Source organism: Balaenoptera acutorostrata, chromosome 5 (genome assembly GCF_949987535.1).
Source record: "Balaenoptera acutorostrata chromosome 5, mBalAcu1.1, whole genome shotgun sequence".
NCBI classification, from domain to species: Eukaryota; Metazoa; Chordata; class Mammalia; order Artiodactyla; family Balaenopteridae; genus Balaenoptera; species Balaenoptera acutorostrata.
The window spans coordinates 96,013,238-96,029,174 of record NC_080068.1 but is presented as its reverse complement, the minus strand read 5'-3'; the positions used below and the strand labels follow the sequence as shown (position 1 = coordinate 96,029,174).

General features: G+C 40.4%; 1 protein-coding gene across 4 annotated transcripts in view; it reads right to left on the bottom strand.

The window, feature by feature from the left end:
* Window positions 1-15,937, bottom strand: part of KCNIP4 (potassium voltage-gated channel interacting protein 4) — a 526,085-nt gene that overhangs the window by 105,946 nt on the left and 404,202 nt on the right. For all 4 annotated transcript variants that reach the window (XM_007187624.2, XM_057547214.1, XM_057547215.1 and 1 more), the window contains exon 2: window positions 5,624-5,748. In XM_007187624.2, the coding sequence (XP_007187686.1) occupies window positions 5,624-5,748 (125 nt within the window). The remainder of the gene's footprint in view (window positions 1-5,623; window positions 5,749-15,937) is intronic.

Here is a 15,937-nt window from a genome sequence, read left to right as displayed (position 1 = left end):
TGCTTCCAAAAGATTGCAGAGGGAGGAGTACTGCCAAGGTCATTCTGTGAGGCCACCATCACCCTGATACCAAAATCAGACAAAGATACTACAAAAAAAGAAAATTAGAGACCAATATCACTGATGAATATAGATGCAAAAATCCTCAACAAAACAATAGCAAACAGAATACAACAACACATTAAAAAGAGCATACACCATGGTCAAGTGGGATTTATCCCAGGGATGCAAGGATTCTTCAATATCCGCAAATCAATCAATGTGATACACCATGTTAACAAATTGAAGAATAAAAACCATATGATCATCTCAATAGATGCAGGAAAAGCTTTTGATAAAATTCAACACCCATTTATGATAAAAACTCTCCAGAAAGTGGGCATAGAGGGAACCTACCTCAACATAATAAAGGCCGTATATGACAAAACCACAGCAAACATCATTCTCAATGGTGAAAAACTGAAAGCATTTCCTCTAAGATCAGGAATAAGACAAGGATGTCCACTCTCACCCCTATTATTCAACATAGTTTTGGAAGTCCTAGCCATGGCAATCAGAGAAGAAAAAGAAATACAAATTGGAAAAGAAGATGTAAAACTGTAAATCTCTGTAGATAACATGATACTATACATAGAGAATCCTAAAGATGCCCCTGGAAAAGAACTAGAGCTAATCAATGAATCTGGTAATGTTGCAGGATACAAAATTAATGCACAGAAATCTCTTTCATTCCTATACACTAACAGCGAAAGATCAGAAAGAGAAATTAAGGAAACAATCCCATTCACCATTGCAACAAAAAGAATAAAATACCTAGGAATAAACCTACCTAAGGAGATAAAAGACCCGTGCTCAGAAAACTATACGACACTGATGAAAGAAATCAAAGATGACACAAACAATTGGAGAGATATACCATGTTCTTGGATTGGAAGAATCAATATTATGAAAATGACTATACTACCCAAAGCAATGTACAGATTCAATGCAATCCCTATGAAATTACCAATGGCATTTTTTTACACAACTACAAGAAAGAATCTTAAAATTTGTATGGAGACACAAAAGACCCCGAATAGCCAAAGCAGTCTTGAGGCAAAAAAATGGAGCTGGAGGAATCAGGCTCTCTGACTTCAGACTATTCTACAGAGCTACAGTAATCAACACAATATGGTACTGGCACAAAAACAGAAATATAGATCAATGGAACAGGATAGAAAGCCCAGAGATAAACCCATGCACCTATGGTCATCTAATCTATGACAAAGGAGGCAAAGATATACAATGGAGAAAAGACAGTCTCTTCAATAAGTGGTGCTGGGAAAACTGGACAGCTACATGTAAAAGAATGAATTTAGAACACTCCCTAACACCATACACAAAAATAAACTCAAAATGGAAGACTTAAATGTAAGACTGGACACTATAAAACTCTTAGAGGAAAACATAGGAAGAACACTCTTTGACATAAATCACAGCAAGATCTTTTTGACCCACCTCCTAGAGTAATGGAAATAAAAACAAAAATAAACAAATGGGACCTAATGAAACTTAAAAGCTTTTGCACAGCAAAGGGAACTATAAACAGGATGAAAAGACAACCCTCAGAATGGGAGAAAATATTTCCAAATGAATCAACGGACAAAGGATTAATTTCCAAAATATATAAACAGTTCATGCAGCTCAATATTAAAAAAACAAACAAACAAATCCAAAAATGGGCAGAAGACCTAAACAGACATTTCTCCAAAGAAGACACACAGATGGCCAAGAAGCACATGAAAAGCTGCTCAACATCACTAATTATTAGAGAAATGCAAATCAAAACTACAGTGAGGTATCACCTCACAGCCATTAGAATGTGCATTATCAGAAAATCTACAAACCACAAATGCTGGAGAGGGTGTGGAGAAAAGGGAACCCTCTTGCACTGTTGGTGGGAATGTAAATTGATACAGTCAATATGGAGAACAGTATGGAGGTTCCTTAAAAAACTAAAAATAGAACTACCATATGACCCAACAATCTCACTACTGGACATATACCCAGAGAAAGCCATAATTCAAAAAAACACATGCACCCCAATGTTCATTGCAGCACTATTTACAATAGCCAGATCATGGAACCAACCTAAATGCCCATGGACAGACAAATGGATAAAGAAGATGTGGTACATATATGCAATGGAATATTACTCAGCCATAAAAAGGAACAAAATTGGGTCATTTGTAGAGACATGGATGGACCTAGAGACTGTCATACAGAGCAAAGTGAGTCAGAAAGAGAAAAACAAATAGCGTATATTAACGCATATATATGGAATCTAGAAAAATGGTACAGATGAACCAGTTTGCAAGGCAGAAATAGAGACACAGATGTAGAGAACAAACATATGGACACCAAGGGGGGAAAGCTGGGGGTGGTGGTGGTATGAATTGGGAGATTGGGATTGACATGTATGCACTAATATGTATAAAATGGATGATTAATAAGAACCTGCTGTTTAAAAAAATAGATAAAATAAAAAATTTTAAACAATGGTGAGTTTTAAAAGGTTTCCTTAAAAATGAATATCTCAATTGTTTTCATGGAAATGATGTTTTGATCTTAAGGACTTGAGATAATTGTTGTTCAGGAAACCAAGGGTAGTTGATTTGCTTTCTCTGTTGCTAAGATCCTTCAGATTGCTGCCATCCTGTGAAATAAGAGTGCTGCTGCCCTGCTTTAGGGCCTCTCTTGCTGTATTTTAGGGCATATTTATTAGAGCTGTACACTGACTACAGGAAAAGAAATAAAAATTAAAGGGCCACTCGTTTTCTTTATCAGAGATATTGATTAATACGTTCTGAGCAAACTATGAAGTCCTTTCATTTAAAGAATTATATAAAGTATGCTTTGGGTACATTCAGGTCTGATGGAAATTTATCTCATGGGACGGGGTAGGGAGACAGAAAGACAATGAAGAGAGATGAGAAAAATTAAAGATAGGAAGGAAGGGGAAGAGGCAAAAAAAAAGGAGACAAGAATTGATGCAGAGAAGAGACAAGGGAGGTAAAAGAGGAGGGAGAGAATGGAGGAATGAAGAAACAGAGAAGGGATCAGGAGGATAGGAAAGGGGGAGAGAAAAGAGGTCGGGAAAAGAGAGGGAAGTGGGACACATGCACCCCAATGTTCATCGCAGCACTATTTACAATAGCCAGGTCATGGAAGCAATCTAAATGCCCATCGACAGACGAATGGATAAAGAAGATGTGATACATATATACAATGGAATATTACTCAGCCATAAAAAGGAATGAAATTGGGTCATTTGTTGAGACATGGATGGATCTAGAGACTGTCATACAGAGTGAAGTAAATCAGAAAGAAAAAAACAAATATCGTATATTAACGCATATATGTGGAACCTAGAAAAATGGTACAGATCAACCGGTTTGCAGGGCAGAAATTGAGACACAGATGTAGAGAACAAATGTATGGACACCAAGGGGGGAAAGCGGTGGAGGGTGGGGGTGGTTGTGTGATGAACTGGGAGATTGGGATTGACATGCATACACTGATGTGTATAAAATTGATGACTAATAAGAACCTGCTGTATAAAAAAAAAAAAAAAGAGAGAGAGAGGGAAGTGGAGCAAAGGAAGAAAAGAGGACAAGCAGGCAAAGAAAGAAATCAAACAAAGCAATGAATGCAGCCTTCAGAGCCTGGGCAATTTTTCATGAAGTGCCACTTGTAGAAGAGAGGCTGTGAAGATGCTGGCTCCGAAAGTTAATGATGGCAGTAATCATGATTCCAATTTGCAACAAATGGCATGAAAGGCAACCAGACCCCAAACTGGGAGACCTGCAGCGAAGGCAGTGGAGTGATAATGTAGCAGCAGTGCAGGGACGCTGAGAGGTTGGTTAAGTTCTTTACTAGGCAACCATTTTGTATCTGATGCATAATCCATTGTTATAAAGAAAAAAATTCATCACAAGATCTCTGAATTAGAGCAAAGGAGTTTGGATGTTCACAGGAATGCCTTTGAAATTCTATTCTACGATGAGCCTTCTCTTAGCATTTACTTTCAGCCAAGACTTGGTCTTTTTCACCTCTTCTCCCTCCCCATCCTCACTGTTCAGTGGTTTGCTGCTGTCATTGGTCAGTGCTGTTTCATTGTAAGTGCTTCCTCTCTCTGTTGCAGCCTAGGCATGACTAAGAATTCTTGAGCCTAATTTTCAAAGTCCCTTTGTCTTTAGGTCTGTTTATTTGTATGTGTCATCTTGATAGATTACACATCTTGATGTGTAATATGAGTCTTACCTGTGTGGGGTAAGCACCCACCTCCATTATATCGCCTTCCTCCCCACGCATTCCACCCCCACAAATGCCTGGGTGTCAGAAGAGGACCAGGTTTCAGAGGAGCAATGGAAGGAAACATTTAGGTAGCCCAGGCAAGGAGGGCAGTGAGGAGCAGAAATGGGGTAGAAAGAGACCCCATGGAGTCAGAGAGGTGGCGGAAGTTTGTGTGCAATATGCATGTTGGGACCTTATAAAAATATTCTGAAAAGGCAACTAGCATTACAAATTCTGTAAGTAAATTTTTGTGTGGATACCATAGAAGAGGCAGAGTTTATCATCTGCATGAGGTTGGACAGAGATAGCATTGAGGTGGACACATTTGAAGAGGATGGAATTAGCAGAAATCTTTGGACTCTATAGATTCCTACAGACCATGGAATGGGGGCTGTTAGGGGCTGGATTTGAGGAGGAATCGAAGCAATTCACTAGGATCTCAAGGGACACCTGTAGCATATGTAACTACGGTTTACATATGTGTAAGAACATAACACATCTTGGGCTCTGTATGCCCCTTAATATACAACCATTTAATACTTTTAAGGATGAATTACTTTCAAATAAATTCATGAGGGCAAGTGTTCTCTGCCTATTCAGACCATTAGCTCCTTGAGGACAGAAGCATATCTCCTCTGGCTTTCGAATACCCTGCAGTATCTAGCTTAATCCTGAGCATATACCAAGGCATCACTAGGAGTGTATGCCTGACAGATTGCCCGGCCCACTCATTGCCTCTCACCCTCACCCTCTGGTGTGCAAGGACTATCACTCTTCTTGATGATGATTCACTCAGGAAGGAGCCTGATAGGTGCACCTGGATCACAGAGAACCGAAAGGAGGGACTACCTACAGACACCTGTCTTTCAGAGTCATGGGTAACGTGCTCTTTTAGAAATTATCAAACTTATCATGACTTTTCTGCAATGCTAGGAGTGGAGTTCCTTGATAGGCTCCAATCTATAGTCAATTAGTCCTATAGACAATTAGAGCTTATTGAAATGATGTCGATATAACCGAAAAGGAAAAAAAAAAAAATCCCAACTAGAAATTGAATAAAGTAAACCTTTCTTCTGTACTCATCCTTGTTTGATTGTACAAGCAATGGCGTACCAAAGTGAACCAAAGCCCAAATGGATATCAACAATTTTCATATCTAGGAAAGATCTATAAGAAGTGTACATAGGATGGGGCTCTCACAGAACTGCACATTTTCCCCTTTTCCCTCTCGTTTCTCAGTGCTCCTCTGAGAACTGTGTGAAGGTAAAGTCAAAAAGAAAGTTCTTACATTCTTAAATCCTCTGTAAAGAATCTGGAGCTCCTTCTTGGTAAATTTGCTCTGGGCTTCCAGAAGCTCGAGAGCCTCAGGCCGATGCCTGACGGTGGCCATCTCCAGTTCATCTTCCACGCTGTCTGTGAAGGAAAACCAAAGTCTTAAGAACGGCCACTGCTCTCCAATGTGTATACACAGCAACAGAGGAAAATGGAATGAAATGTTTACTGCATGTCTGATTTTTCCAGAGGAAGGATTCTCACACTGCTAATAACAGTCTTTACATTTCCCAGAGTATACAGTATTAAGCTAATTCTACATAATATTTTTTCAAACTTTCTAGTCATCAGACACCACACTATGAACATTTTTACAGTACAGTTTGAAAAGTGTAAAAATCATGGAAAATCTTAACCCTTCAAATGTGTGTATATATCAAGCACTAGTTACAAAAATGGAATTTTAGTTTGATAGCAGTCTGTACCACCCTTGTATCATGCAACTGTGAGATAGGACTCTGCTAAATACACTCTGAAGATTCCATTAAAATCAAATGTTTTGCCTGGGGCTACAAATAAAGCAGAGCGATCAGGTGCTGAAAGGAGTCAAGTACTCAGCTGCCAGTTTGACTGGCATAAACCCAGTCTTCATAGGTGCACACTGGATGGACAGGAGCCCAGGGAACTTCTGGCTACACCCTACTTTGCAGCCAAGGGAATCCATAGCTACGGATAAATGCTGAAATATTATACTTTGCTTTGTGAATTATATTTACACTATGATTTCTCAAAGATGCTCTACACAAAGAAAAGAATTTTGTGTCCATGTAAATTTGGTAAAGTTTAATGTAGTTTGGGAGCAAAACACTGGAATATAAAGGTTTTGGGAGGATTTGCAACAAAGAATTCTGTTTAACTTTGTTTAACCCATTGACCCCAAATGGTATTTGTCCACTGAACTTTCTCCCCACAAGTAACCTCTGCTAACATCTTCATCTGTGTCCTAGGGTCCTGTAGAATGCAAGTCGGGAGATATTGGGATATATTAGGATCTGGGTGCCCAGGTCTCAAAGTATAGCATCCTTAAGTAATTTCAGCTGCTTTGCAGTGGGGCCCAATGGAGACCTAAGAGATTCTTCCTGCCATGGTCCAGTCTACACCTCAGCTAAGGAACTCCTCACATCCAGGGCCAGTACTGAAGCCATGGCTTCTCTCCATTATATCCCTTACTCTTAGCTACAGATTCCCAACTCAGACAGCTGAGGCTCAGGAGAACATCTTCTCATCAACTCGTCTCAGGGCCACACACTCCTGATTCCATGGCTCATGTGTTAGTTGGAAATTTAGACATTTTTGACTACAAAAGTCACATAATTTTTGATAATTAATGATGTTGCCTCTCGTTAACATCTGTGTCTACTTACTGCCCTGACACTCTGAGGGCAGTGAGGGGCCAGAGCTCTCACTTATCAGGGAAAAGAAAGTCAGTGGAACCCTAATCTTGGTGTGTCTTAATTACTGCCCTCAAGCAGTTTACAAAAGACCAATAAAGGCAATGAAATAAATCCTTGGAAAGGTTGTGTTTGTCAAAGTGAGGAAGAGGAGATAAAAGCAAATATTTGTTTTGTACTTTTCATATTATAATAGTTTATTTTGGAACAATGATATGAAAAAGCTGCAGAATAGTGATGGGGGAATAAGAATAATAAAAGGCTATGAAAAGATGGGCAGGCCAAGAATAAACTCTGAGATGACAAGGATAAACTTGATGAGGAACTAAGTGCAGTGTGTACCTAAAGAATTTGCACAGGGCTAAAAGTAGCTGAGAAAAGGCAGCTAGGCATTAAAAAACTGACCTCAGGTTGGGTTTTATGGGGAAAATTTTAAAAGCTAAAATGGAGCTTTTTCAATTTTCTTTTTTGTTCTTTGGACTGGATGGGTTGATTCTACTCAATGGGTCCTGAGCTTGAGAGGATGTAGGAAGATGGTCCTCCATAAAATTTCTGTTGATCCAGTGCATTGGACTGTGTTGAAGTTATTGCAGTTGCCAATGCAGAAATACATGCCACGGAATAGACCTAATATAAATAGACAATAACAGATGGAAAGACTCTGCTTTCTTGAAAATGTCTTGATGAAAGCATGTTTTGAATCATTTACAGTATAATTTCCTCAACTTAAAATATTCCTCTTTCCTTTTTCCTCCAATTGAAATACATATATCTTTTATAATCCCATTTAAATATTACTGCCTTCTTTCTGAAGCCTTTCCAATTATTCCACCATGCAGAACTTGATGGGTCCCTGGTCAGAGTCCTCATGTCTTACCTACCTCTCATATGGCATGTAAAACACTAATTACATTTATGATCTGTTCATGTCTGTCTTCCTCATTGTGAGTGCCATGAGGACAGGAGCAATGTCTTAACAGACCTGTATATCCTCTGGACCTAACATAGAGTCTAATACCCCAGAGTTCCTCAAAAATTTTGGGGGGATGGGTGAATAAGTGAATCAGGAGGAGGGGCAAGATGGCGGAAGAGAAAGACGCGGAGATCACCTTCCTTCCCACAGATACAGTAGAAATACATCTACATGTGGAACTGCTCCTACAGAACACCCACTGAACGCTGGCAGAAGACCTCAGACCTCCCAAAAGGCAAGAAAATCCCCACGTACTTGGGTAGGACAAAAGAACAAAGAAAAAACAGAGACAAAAGAATAGGGACGGAACCCGCACCAATGGGAGGGAGCCGTGAAGGAGGAAAGGTGTCCACACACTAGGAAGCCCCTTCGCGGGCAGAGACTGCGGGTGGCAGAGGGGGGAAGCTTCGGAGTCACGGAGGAGGGCACAGCCACAGGGGTGCAGAGGGCAAAGCGGAGAGATTCCCGCACGGAGGAGTGGCGCCGACCAGCACTCACCAGCCCGAGAGGCTTGTCTGCTCACCCGCCGGGGCGGGCAGGGGCTGGGAGCTGAGGCTCGGGTTTCGGTCGGATCGCAGGGAGAGGACTGGGGTTGGCGGCGTGAACACAGCCTGAAGGAGCTAGTGCGCCACAGCTAGCCGGGAGGGAGTCCGGGAAAAGGTCTGCAGCTGCCAAAGAGGCAAGAGACTTTTTCTTGCCTCTTTGTTTCGCGGTGCGCAAGGAGAGAGGATTCAGAGCGCCGCCTAAACGAGCTCCAGAGATGGGCGCGAGCTGCGGCTATCAGCGCAGATCCCACAGCAACAGGGGCGCAGAGGGAAAATCGGAGAGACTCCCGCACAGAGGCTCGGCGCCGAGCTGCGCTCACCAGCCCGAGAGGCTTGTCTGCTCAGCCGCCGGGGCGGGCGGGGCTGGGAGCTGAGGCTTGGACTTCGGTGCTAGCCGGGAGGGAGTCCGGGAAAATGTCTGCAGCTGCCGAAGAGGCAAGAGACTTTTTCTTGCCTCTTTGTTTCGCGGTGCGCAAGGAGAGGGGATTCAGAGCGCCGCCTAAACGAGTTCCAGAGACAGGTGCGACCCGCGGCTGTCAGCGTGGACCCCAGAGACAGGAAGGAGACGTTAAGGCTGCTGCTGCCGCCACCAAGAAGCCTGTGTGCGAGCACAGGTCACTCTCCACACCGCCCCTCCCGGGAGCCAGTGCAGCCCACCATGGCCAGGCTCCCGTGATCCGCGGACAACTTCCCACGGGAGAACGCACGGCGCGCCTCGAGCTGGTGCAACGTCACGCCGGCCTCGGCCGCCGCAGGCTCGCCCCGCCTCCTCCGTACCGCTCCCTCCCCGCGGCCTGGGTGAGCCAGAGCCCCCGAAGCAGCTGCTCCTTTAACCCCGTCCTGTCTGGGCGGGGAACAGACGCCCTCAGGCGACCTACACGCAGAGGCGGGTCCAAATCCAAAGCTGAACCCCAGGAGCTGTGCGAACAGGGAAGAGAAGGGGAAATCTCTCCCAGCAGCCTCAGAAGCAGCGGATTAAAACTCCACAAACAACTTGATGTGCCTGCATCTGCTGAATACCTGAATAGACAACGAATCAGCCCAAATTCAGGAGGTGGACTCTGGGAGCAGGAGATATTAATTTTTCCCCTTTTCCTTTTTTTGTGAGTGTATATGTGTATGCTTCTGGGTGAGATTTTGTCTGTATAGCTTTGCTTTCACCATTAGTCCTAGGGTTAGGTCCGTCCATTTTTGTTTTTGTTTTTTTTTCCTAATAAATGTTTTCTTAATAATTTTTTCCTTATTTTCTATTTTTAGAAATTAAAAAAAATTTTTTAAATAAGTTTTTTCATATTTTTTATTTTAAAAAATTAAAATTTTTTTCTTAATAGATTTTTTCTTATTTTTTCCTTATTTTTTATTATAAAAATTAATAAATCTATTTTTAAAAATTAAAAAATTTTTTTCTTAATAAATTTATTCTTAATAATTTTTTTTCTTATTTTTTATCATAATAGCTTTATTTTATTTTATTTTATCCTCTTTCTTTCTTTCTATTTTTTTCTCCCTTTTATTCTGAGCCATGTGGATGAAAGGCTCTTGGTACTCCAGCCAGGCATCAGGGCTGTGCCTCTGAGGTGGGAGAGCCAACTTCAGGATACTGGTCCACAAGAGACCTCCCAGCTCCACATAATACCAAACGGCGAAAATCTCTCAGAGATCTCCATCTCAACATCAAGACCCAGCTTCATTCAACGACCAGCAAGCTACAGTGCTGGACACCCTATGCCAAACAACTAGCAAGACAGGAATACAGCCCCATCCATTAGCAGAGAGGCTGCCTAAAATCATGATAAGGCCACAGACACCCCAAAACACACCACCAGACGTGGACGTGCCCACCAGAAAGACAAGATCCAACCTCATCCACCAGAACAGAGGCACTAGTCCCCTCCACCAGGAAGCCTACACAACCCACTGAATGAACCTTAGCCACTGGGGACAGATACCAAAAACAACAGGAACTACGAACCTGCAGCCTGTGAAAAGGAGACCCCAAACACAGTAAGATAAACAAAATGAGAAGACAAAAAACCACACAGCAGGTGAAGGAGCAGGGTCAAAACACACCAGACCTAACAAATGGAGAGGAAATAGGCAGTCTACCTGAAAAAGAATTCAGAATAATGATAGTAAAGATGATCCAAAATCTTGGAAATAGACTAGACAAAATGCAAGAAACATTTAACAAGGACGTAGAAGAACTAAAGAGGAACCAAGCAACGATGAAAAACACAATAAATGAAATTAAAAATACTCTAGACGGGATCAATAGCAGAATAACGGAGGCAGAAGAACGGATAAATGACCTGGAAGATAAAAGAGTGGAAATAACTACTGCAGAGCAGAATAAAGAAAAAAGAATGAAAAGAACTGAGGACAGTCTCAGAGACCTCTGGGACAACATTAAACGCAACAACATTCGAATTATAGGGGTCCCAGAAGAAGAAGAGAAAAAGAAAGGGACTGAGAAAATATTTGAAGAGATTATAGTTGAAAACTGCCCTAATATGGGAAAGGAAATAGTTAATCAAGTCCTGGAAGCACAGAGAGTCCCATACAGGATAAATTCAAGGAGAAACACGCCAAGACACATATTAATCAAACTATCAAAAATTAAATATAAAGAAAACATATTAAAAGCAGCAAGGGAAAAACAACAAATAACACACAAGGGAATCCCCATAAGGTTAACAGCTGATCTTTCAGCAGAAACTCTGCAAGCCAGAAGGGAGTGGCAGGATATACTTAAAGTCATGAAGGAGAAAAACCTACAACCAAGGTTACTCTACCCAGCAAGGATCTCATTCAGATTTGATGGAGAAATTAAAACCTTTACAGACAAGCAAAAGCTGAGAGAGTTCAGCACCACCAAACCAGCTTTACAACAAATGCTAAAGGAACTTCTCTAGGCAAGAAACACAAGAGAAGGAAAACACCTACAATAACAAACCCAAAATATTTAAGAAAATGGGAATAGGAACATACATATCAATAATTACCTTAAATGTAAATGGATTAAACGCTCCCACCAAAAGACACAGGCTGGCTGAATGGATACAAAAACAAGACCCATATATATGCTGTCTACAAGAGACCCACTTCAGACCTAGAGACACATACAGACTGAAAGTGAGGGGATGGAAAAAGATATTCCATGCAAATGGAAATCAAAAGAAAGCTGGAGTAGCAATTCTCATATCAGACAAAATAGACTTTAAAATAAAGACTATTACAAGAGACAAAGAAGGACACTATATAATGATCAAGGGATCGATCCAAGAGGAAGGTATAACAATTGTAAATATTTATGCACCCAACATAGGAGCACCTCAATACATAAGGCAAATACTAACAGCCATAAAAGGGGAAATCGACAGCAACACAATCATAGTAGGGGACTTTAACACCCCACTTTCACCAATGGACAGAGCATCCAAAATGAAAATAAATAAGGAAACACAAGCTTTAAATGATACATTAAACAAGATGGACTTAATTGATATTTATAGGACATTCCACCCAAAAACAACAGAATACACATTTTTCTCAAGTGCTCATGGAACATTCTCCAGGATAGATCATATCTTGGGTCACAAATCAAGCCTTGGTAAATTTAAGAAAATTGAAATTATCAACTATCTTTTCCTACCACAACGCTATGAGACTAGATATCAATTACAGGAAAAGATCTGTAAAAAATACAAACACATGGAGGCTACACAATACACTACTTAATAACGAAGTGATCACTGAAGAAATCAAAGGGGAAATCAAAAAATACCTAGAAACAAATGACAATGGAGACACGACGACCCAAAACCTATGGGATGCAGCAAAAGCAGTGCTAAGAGGGAAGTTTATAGCAATACAAGCCTACATCAAGAAACAGGAAACATCTCGAATAAACAACCTAACCTTGCACCTAAAGCAATTAGAAAAAGAAGAGCAAAAAAACCCCAAAGCTAGCAGAAGGAAAGGAATCATAAAGATCAGATCAGAAATAAATGAAAAAGAAATGAAGGAAACAATAGCAAAAATCAATGAAACTAAAAGCTGGTTCTTCGAGAAGATAAACAAAATTGATAAACCATTAGCCAGACTCATCAAGAGAAAAAGGGAGAAGACTCAAATCATAGAATTAGAAATGAAAAAGGAGAAGTAACCACTGACACTGCAGAAATACAAACGATCATGAGAGATTACTACAAGCAGCTCTATGCCAATAAAATGGACAACCTGGAAGAAATGGACAGATTCTTAGATATGCACAACCTACTGAGACTGAACCAGGAAGAAATAGAAAATATGAACAGACCAATCACAAGCACTGAAATTGAAACTGTGATTAAAAATCTTCCAACAAACAAAAGCCCAGGACCAGATGGCTTCACAGGTGAATTCTATCAAACGTTTAGAGAAGAGCTAACACCTATCCTGCTCAAACTCTTCCAAAATATTGCAGAGGGAGGAACACTCCCCAACTCATTCTACGAGGCCACCATCACCCTGATACCAAAACCAGACAAAGATGTCACAAAGAAAGAAAACTACAGGCCAATATCACTGATGAACATAGATGCAAAAATCCTCAACAAAATACTAGCAAACAGAATCCAACAGCACATTAAAAAGATCATACACCATGATCAAGTGGGGTTTATTCCAGGAATGCAAGGATTCTTCAATATACGCAAATCAATCAACGTGATACATCATATTAACAAACTGAAGGAGAAAAACCATATGATCATCTCAATAGATGCAGAGAAAGCTTTCGACAAAATTCAACACCCATTTATGATAAAAGCCCTGCAGAAAGTAGGCATAGAGGGAACTTTCCTCAACATAATAAAGGCCATATATGACAAACCCACAGCCAACATTGTCCTCAATGGTGAAAAACTGAAACCATTTCCACTAAGATCAGGAACAAGACAAGGCTGCCCACTCTCACCACTATTATTCAACATAGTTTTGGAAGTGTTAGCCACAGCAATCAGAGAAGAAAAAGAAATAAAAGGAATCCATATCGGAAAAGAAGAAGTAAAGCTGTCACTGTTTGCAGATGCCATGATACTATACATAGAGAATCCTAAAGATGCTACCAGAAAACTACTAGAGCTAATCAATGAATTTGGTAAAGTAGCAGGATACAAAATTAATGCACAGAAATCTCTTACATTCCTATATACTAAGATGAAAAATCTGAAAGTGAAATTAAGAAAACACTCCCATTTACCATTGCAACAAAAAGAATAAAATATCTAGGAATAAACCTACCTAGGGAGACAAAAGACCTGTATGCAGAAAATTATAGGACACTGATGAAAGAAATTAAAGATGATACAAATAGATGGAGAGATATACCATGTTCTTGGATTGGAAGAATCAACATTGTGAAAATGACTCTACTACCCAAAGCAATCTACAGATTCAATGCAATCCCTATCAAACTACCACTGGCATTTTTCACAGAACTAGAACAAAAAATTTCACAATTTGTATGGAGACACAAAAGACCCCAAATAGCCAAAGCAATCTTGAGAACGAAAAATGGAGCTGGAGGAATCAGGCTCCCTGACTTCAGACTATATTACAAAGCTACAGTAATCAAGACAGTTTTGTACTGGCACAAAAACAGAAATATAGATCAATGGAACAGGATAGAAAGCCCAGAGATAAACCCACGCACATATGGTCACCTTATCTTCGATAAAGGAGGCAAGCATATACAGTGGAGAAAAGACAGCCTCTTCAATACGTGGTGCTGGGAAAATTGGACAGGTACATGTAAAAGTATGAAATTAGAACACTCCCTGACACCATACACAAAAATAAACTCAAAATGGATTAAAGACCTAAGTGTAAGGCCAGACACTATCAAACTTTTAGAGGAAAACATAGGCAGAACCCTCTATGACATAAATCACAGCAAGATCCTTTTTGACCCAGCCCCTAGAGAAATGGAAATAAAAACACAAATAAACAAATGGGACCTAATGAAACTTAAAAGCTTTTGCACAGCAAAGGAAACCATAAACAAGACCAAAAGACAACCCTCAGAATGGGAGAAAATATTTGCAAATGAAGCAACTGACAAAGGATTAATCTCCAAGATTTACAAGCAGCTCACGCAGCTCAATAACAAAAAAACAAACAACCCAATCCAAAAATGGGCAGAAGACCTAAATAGACATTTCTCCAAAGAAGATATACAGATGGCCAACAGACATATGAAAGAATGCTCAACATCATTAATCATTAGAGAAATGCAAATCAAAACTACAATGAGGTATCATCTCACACCGGTCAGAATGGCCATCATCAAAAAATCTAGAAACAATAAATGCTGGAGAGGGTATGGAGAAAAGGGAACACTCTTGCACTGTTGGTGGGAATGTAAATTGATACAGCCACTATGGAGAACAGTATGGAGGTTCCTTAAAAAACTAAAAATAGAACTACCATATGACCCAGCAATCCCACTACTGGGCATATACCCTGAGAAAACCATAGGTCAAAAAGAGTCATGTACCACAATGTTCATTGCAGCTCTATTTCCAATAGCCAGGACATGGAAACAACCTAAGTGTCCATCGACAGATGAATGGATAAAGAAGATGTGGCACATACATACAATGGAATATTACTCAGCCATAAAAAGAAATGAAATGGAGGTATTTGTAATGAGGTGGATGGAGTTAGAGTCTGTCATACAGAGTGAAGTAAGTCAGAAAGAGAAAAACAAATACAGTATGCTAACACATATATATGGAATCTAAGGAAAAAAAAAAAAAAGGTCATGAAGAACCTAGTGGCAAGATGGGAATAAAGACACAGACCTACTAGAGAATGGACTTGAGGATATGGGGAGGGGGAGGGGTGAGATGTGACAGGGTGAGAGAGTGTCATGGACATATATACACTACCAAATGTAAAATAGATAGCTAGTGGGAAGCAACCGCATAGCACAGGGAGATCAGCTCGGTGCTTTGTGACCACCTATCGGGGTGGGATAGGGAGGGTGGGAGGGAGGGAGATGCAAGAGGGAAGAGATATGGGAACATATGTATATGTATAACTGATTCACTTTGTTATAAAGCAGAAACTAGCACACCATTGTAAAGCAATTATACTCCAATAAAGGTGTTTAAAAAATAAATAAATAAAATAAAATCACACACACACAAAAAATAAGTGAATCAATTAACAAATGATGTTGCCGCTGAAGTTTCAATCCCCTTGGAGCCCCTTGAACCTTAGCTGCCCTCTAGAAAATTATTTTTCAAACTGGGGTTTGTGGACAGCTGGTGGACCTTGAATGCTTTCTTTGGAATCACAGTATTCTCTATGCATTG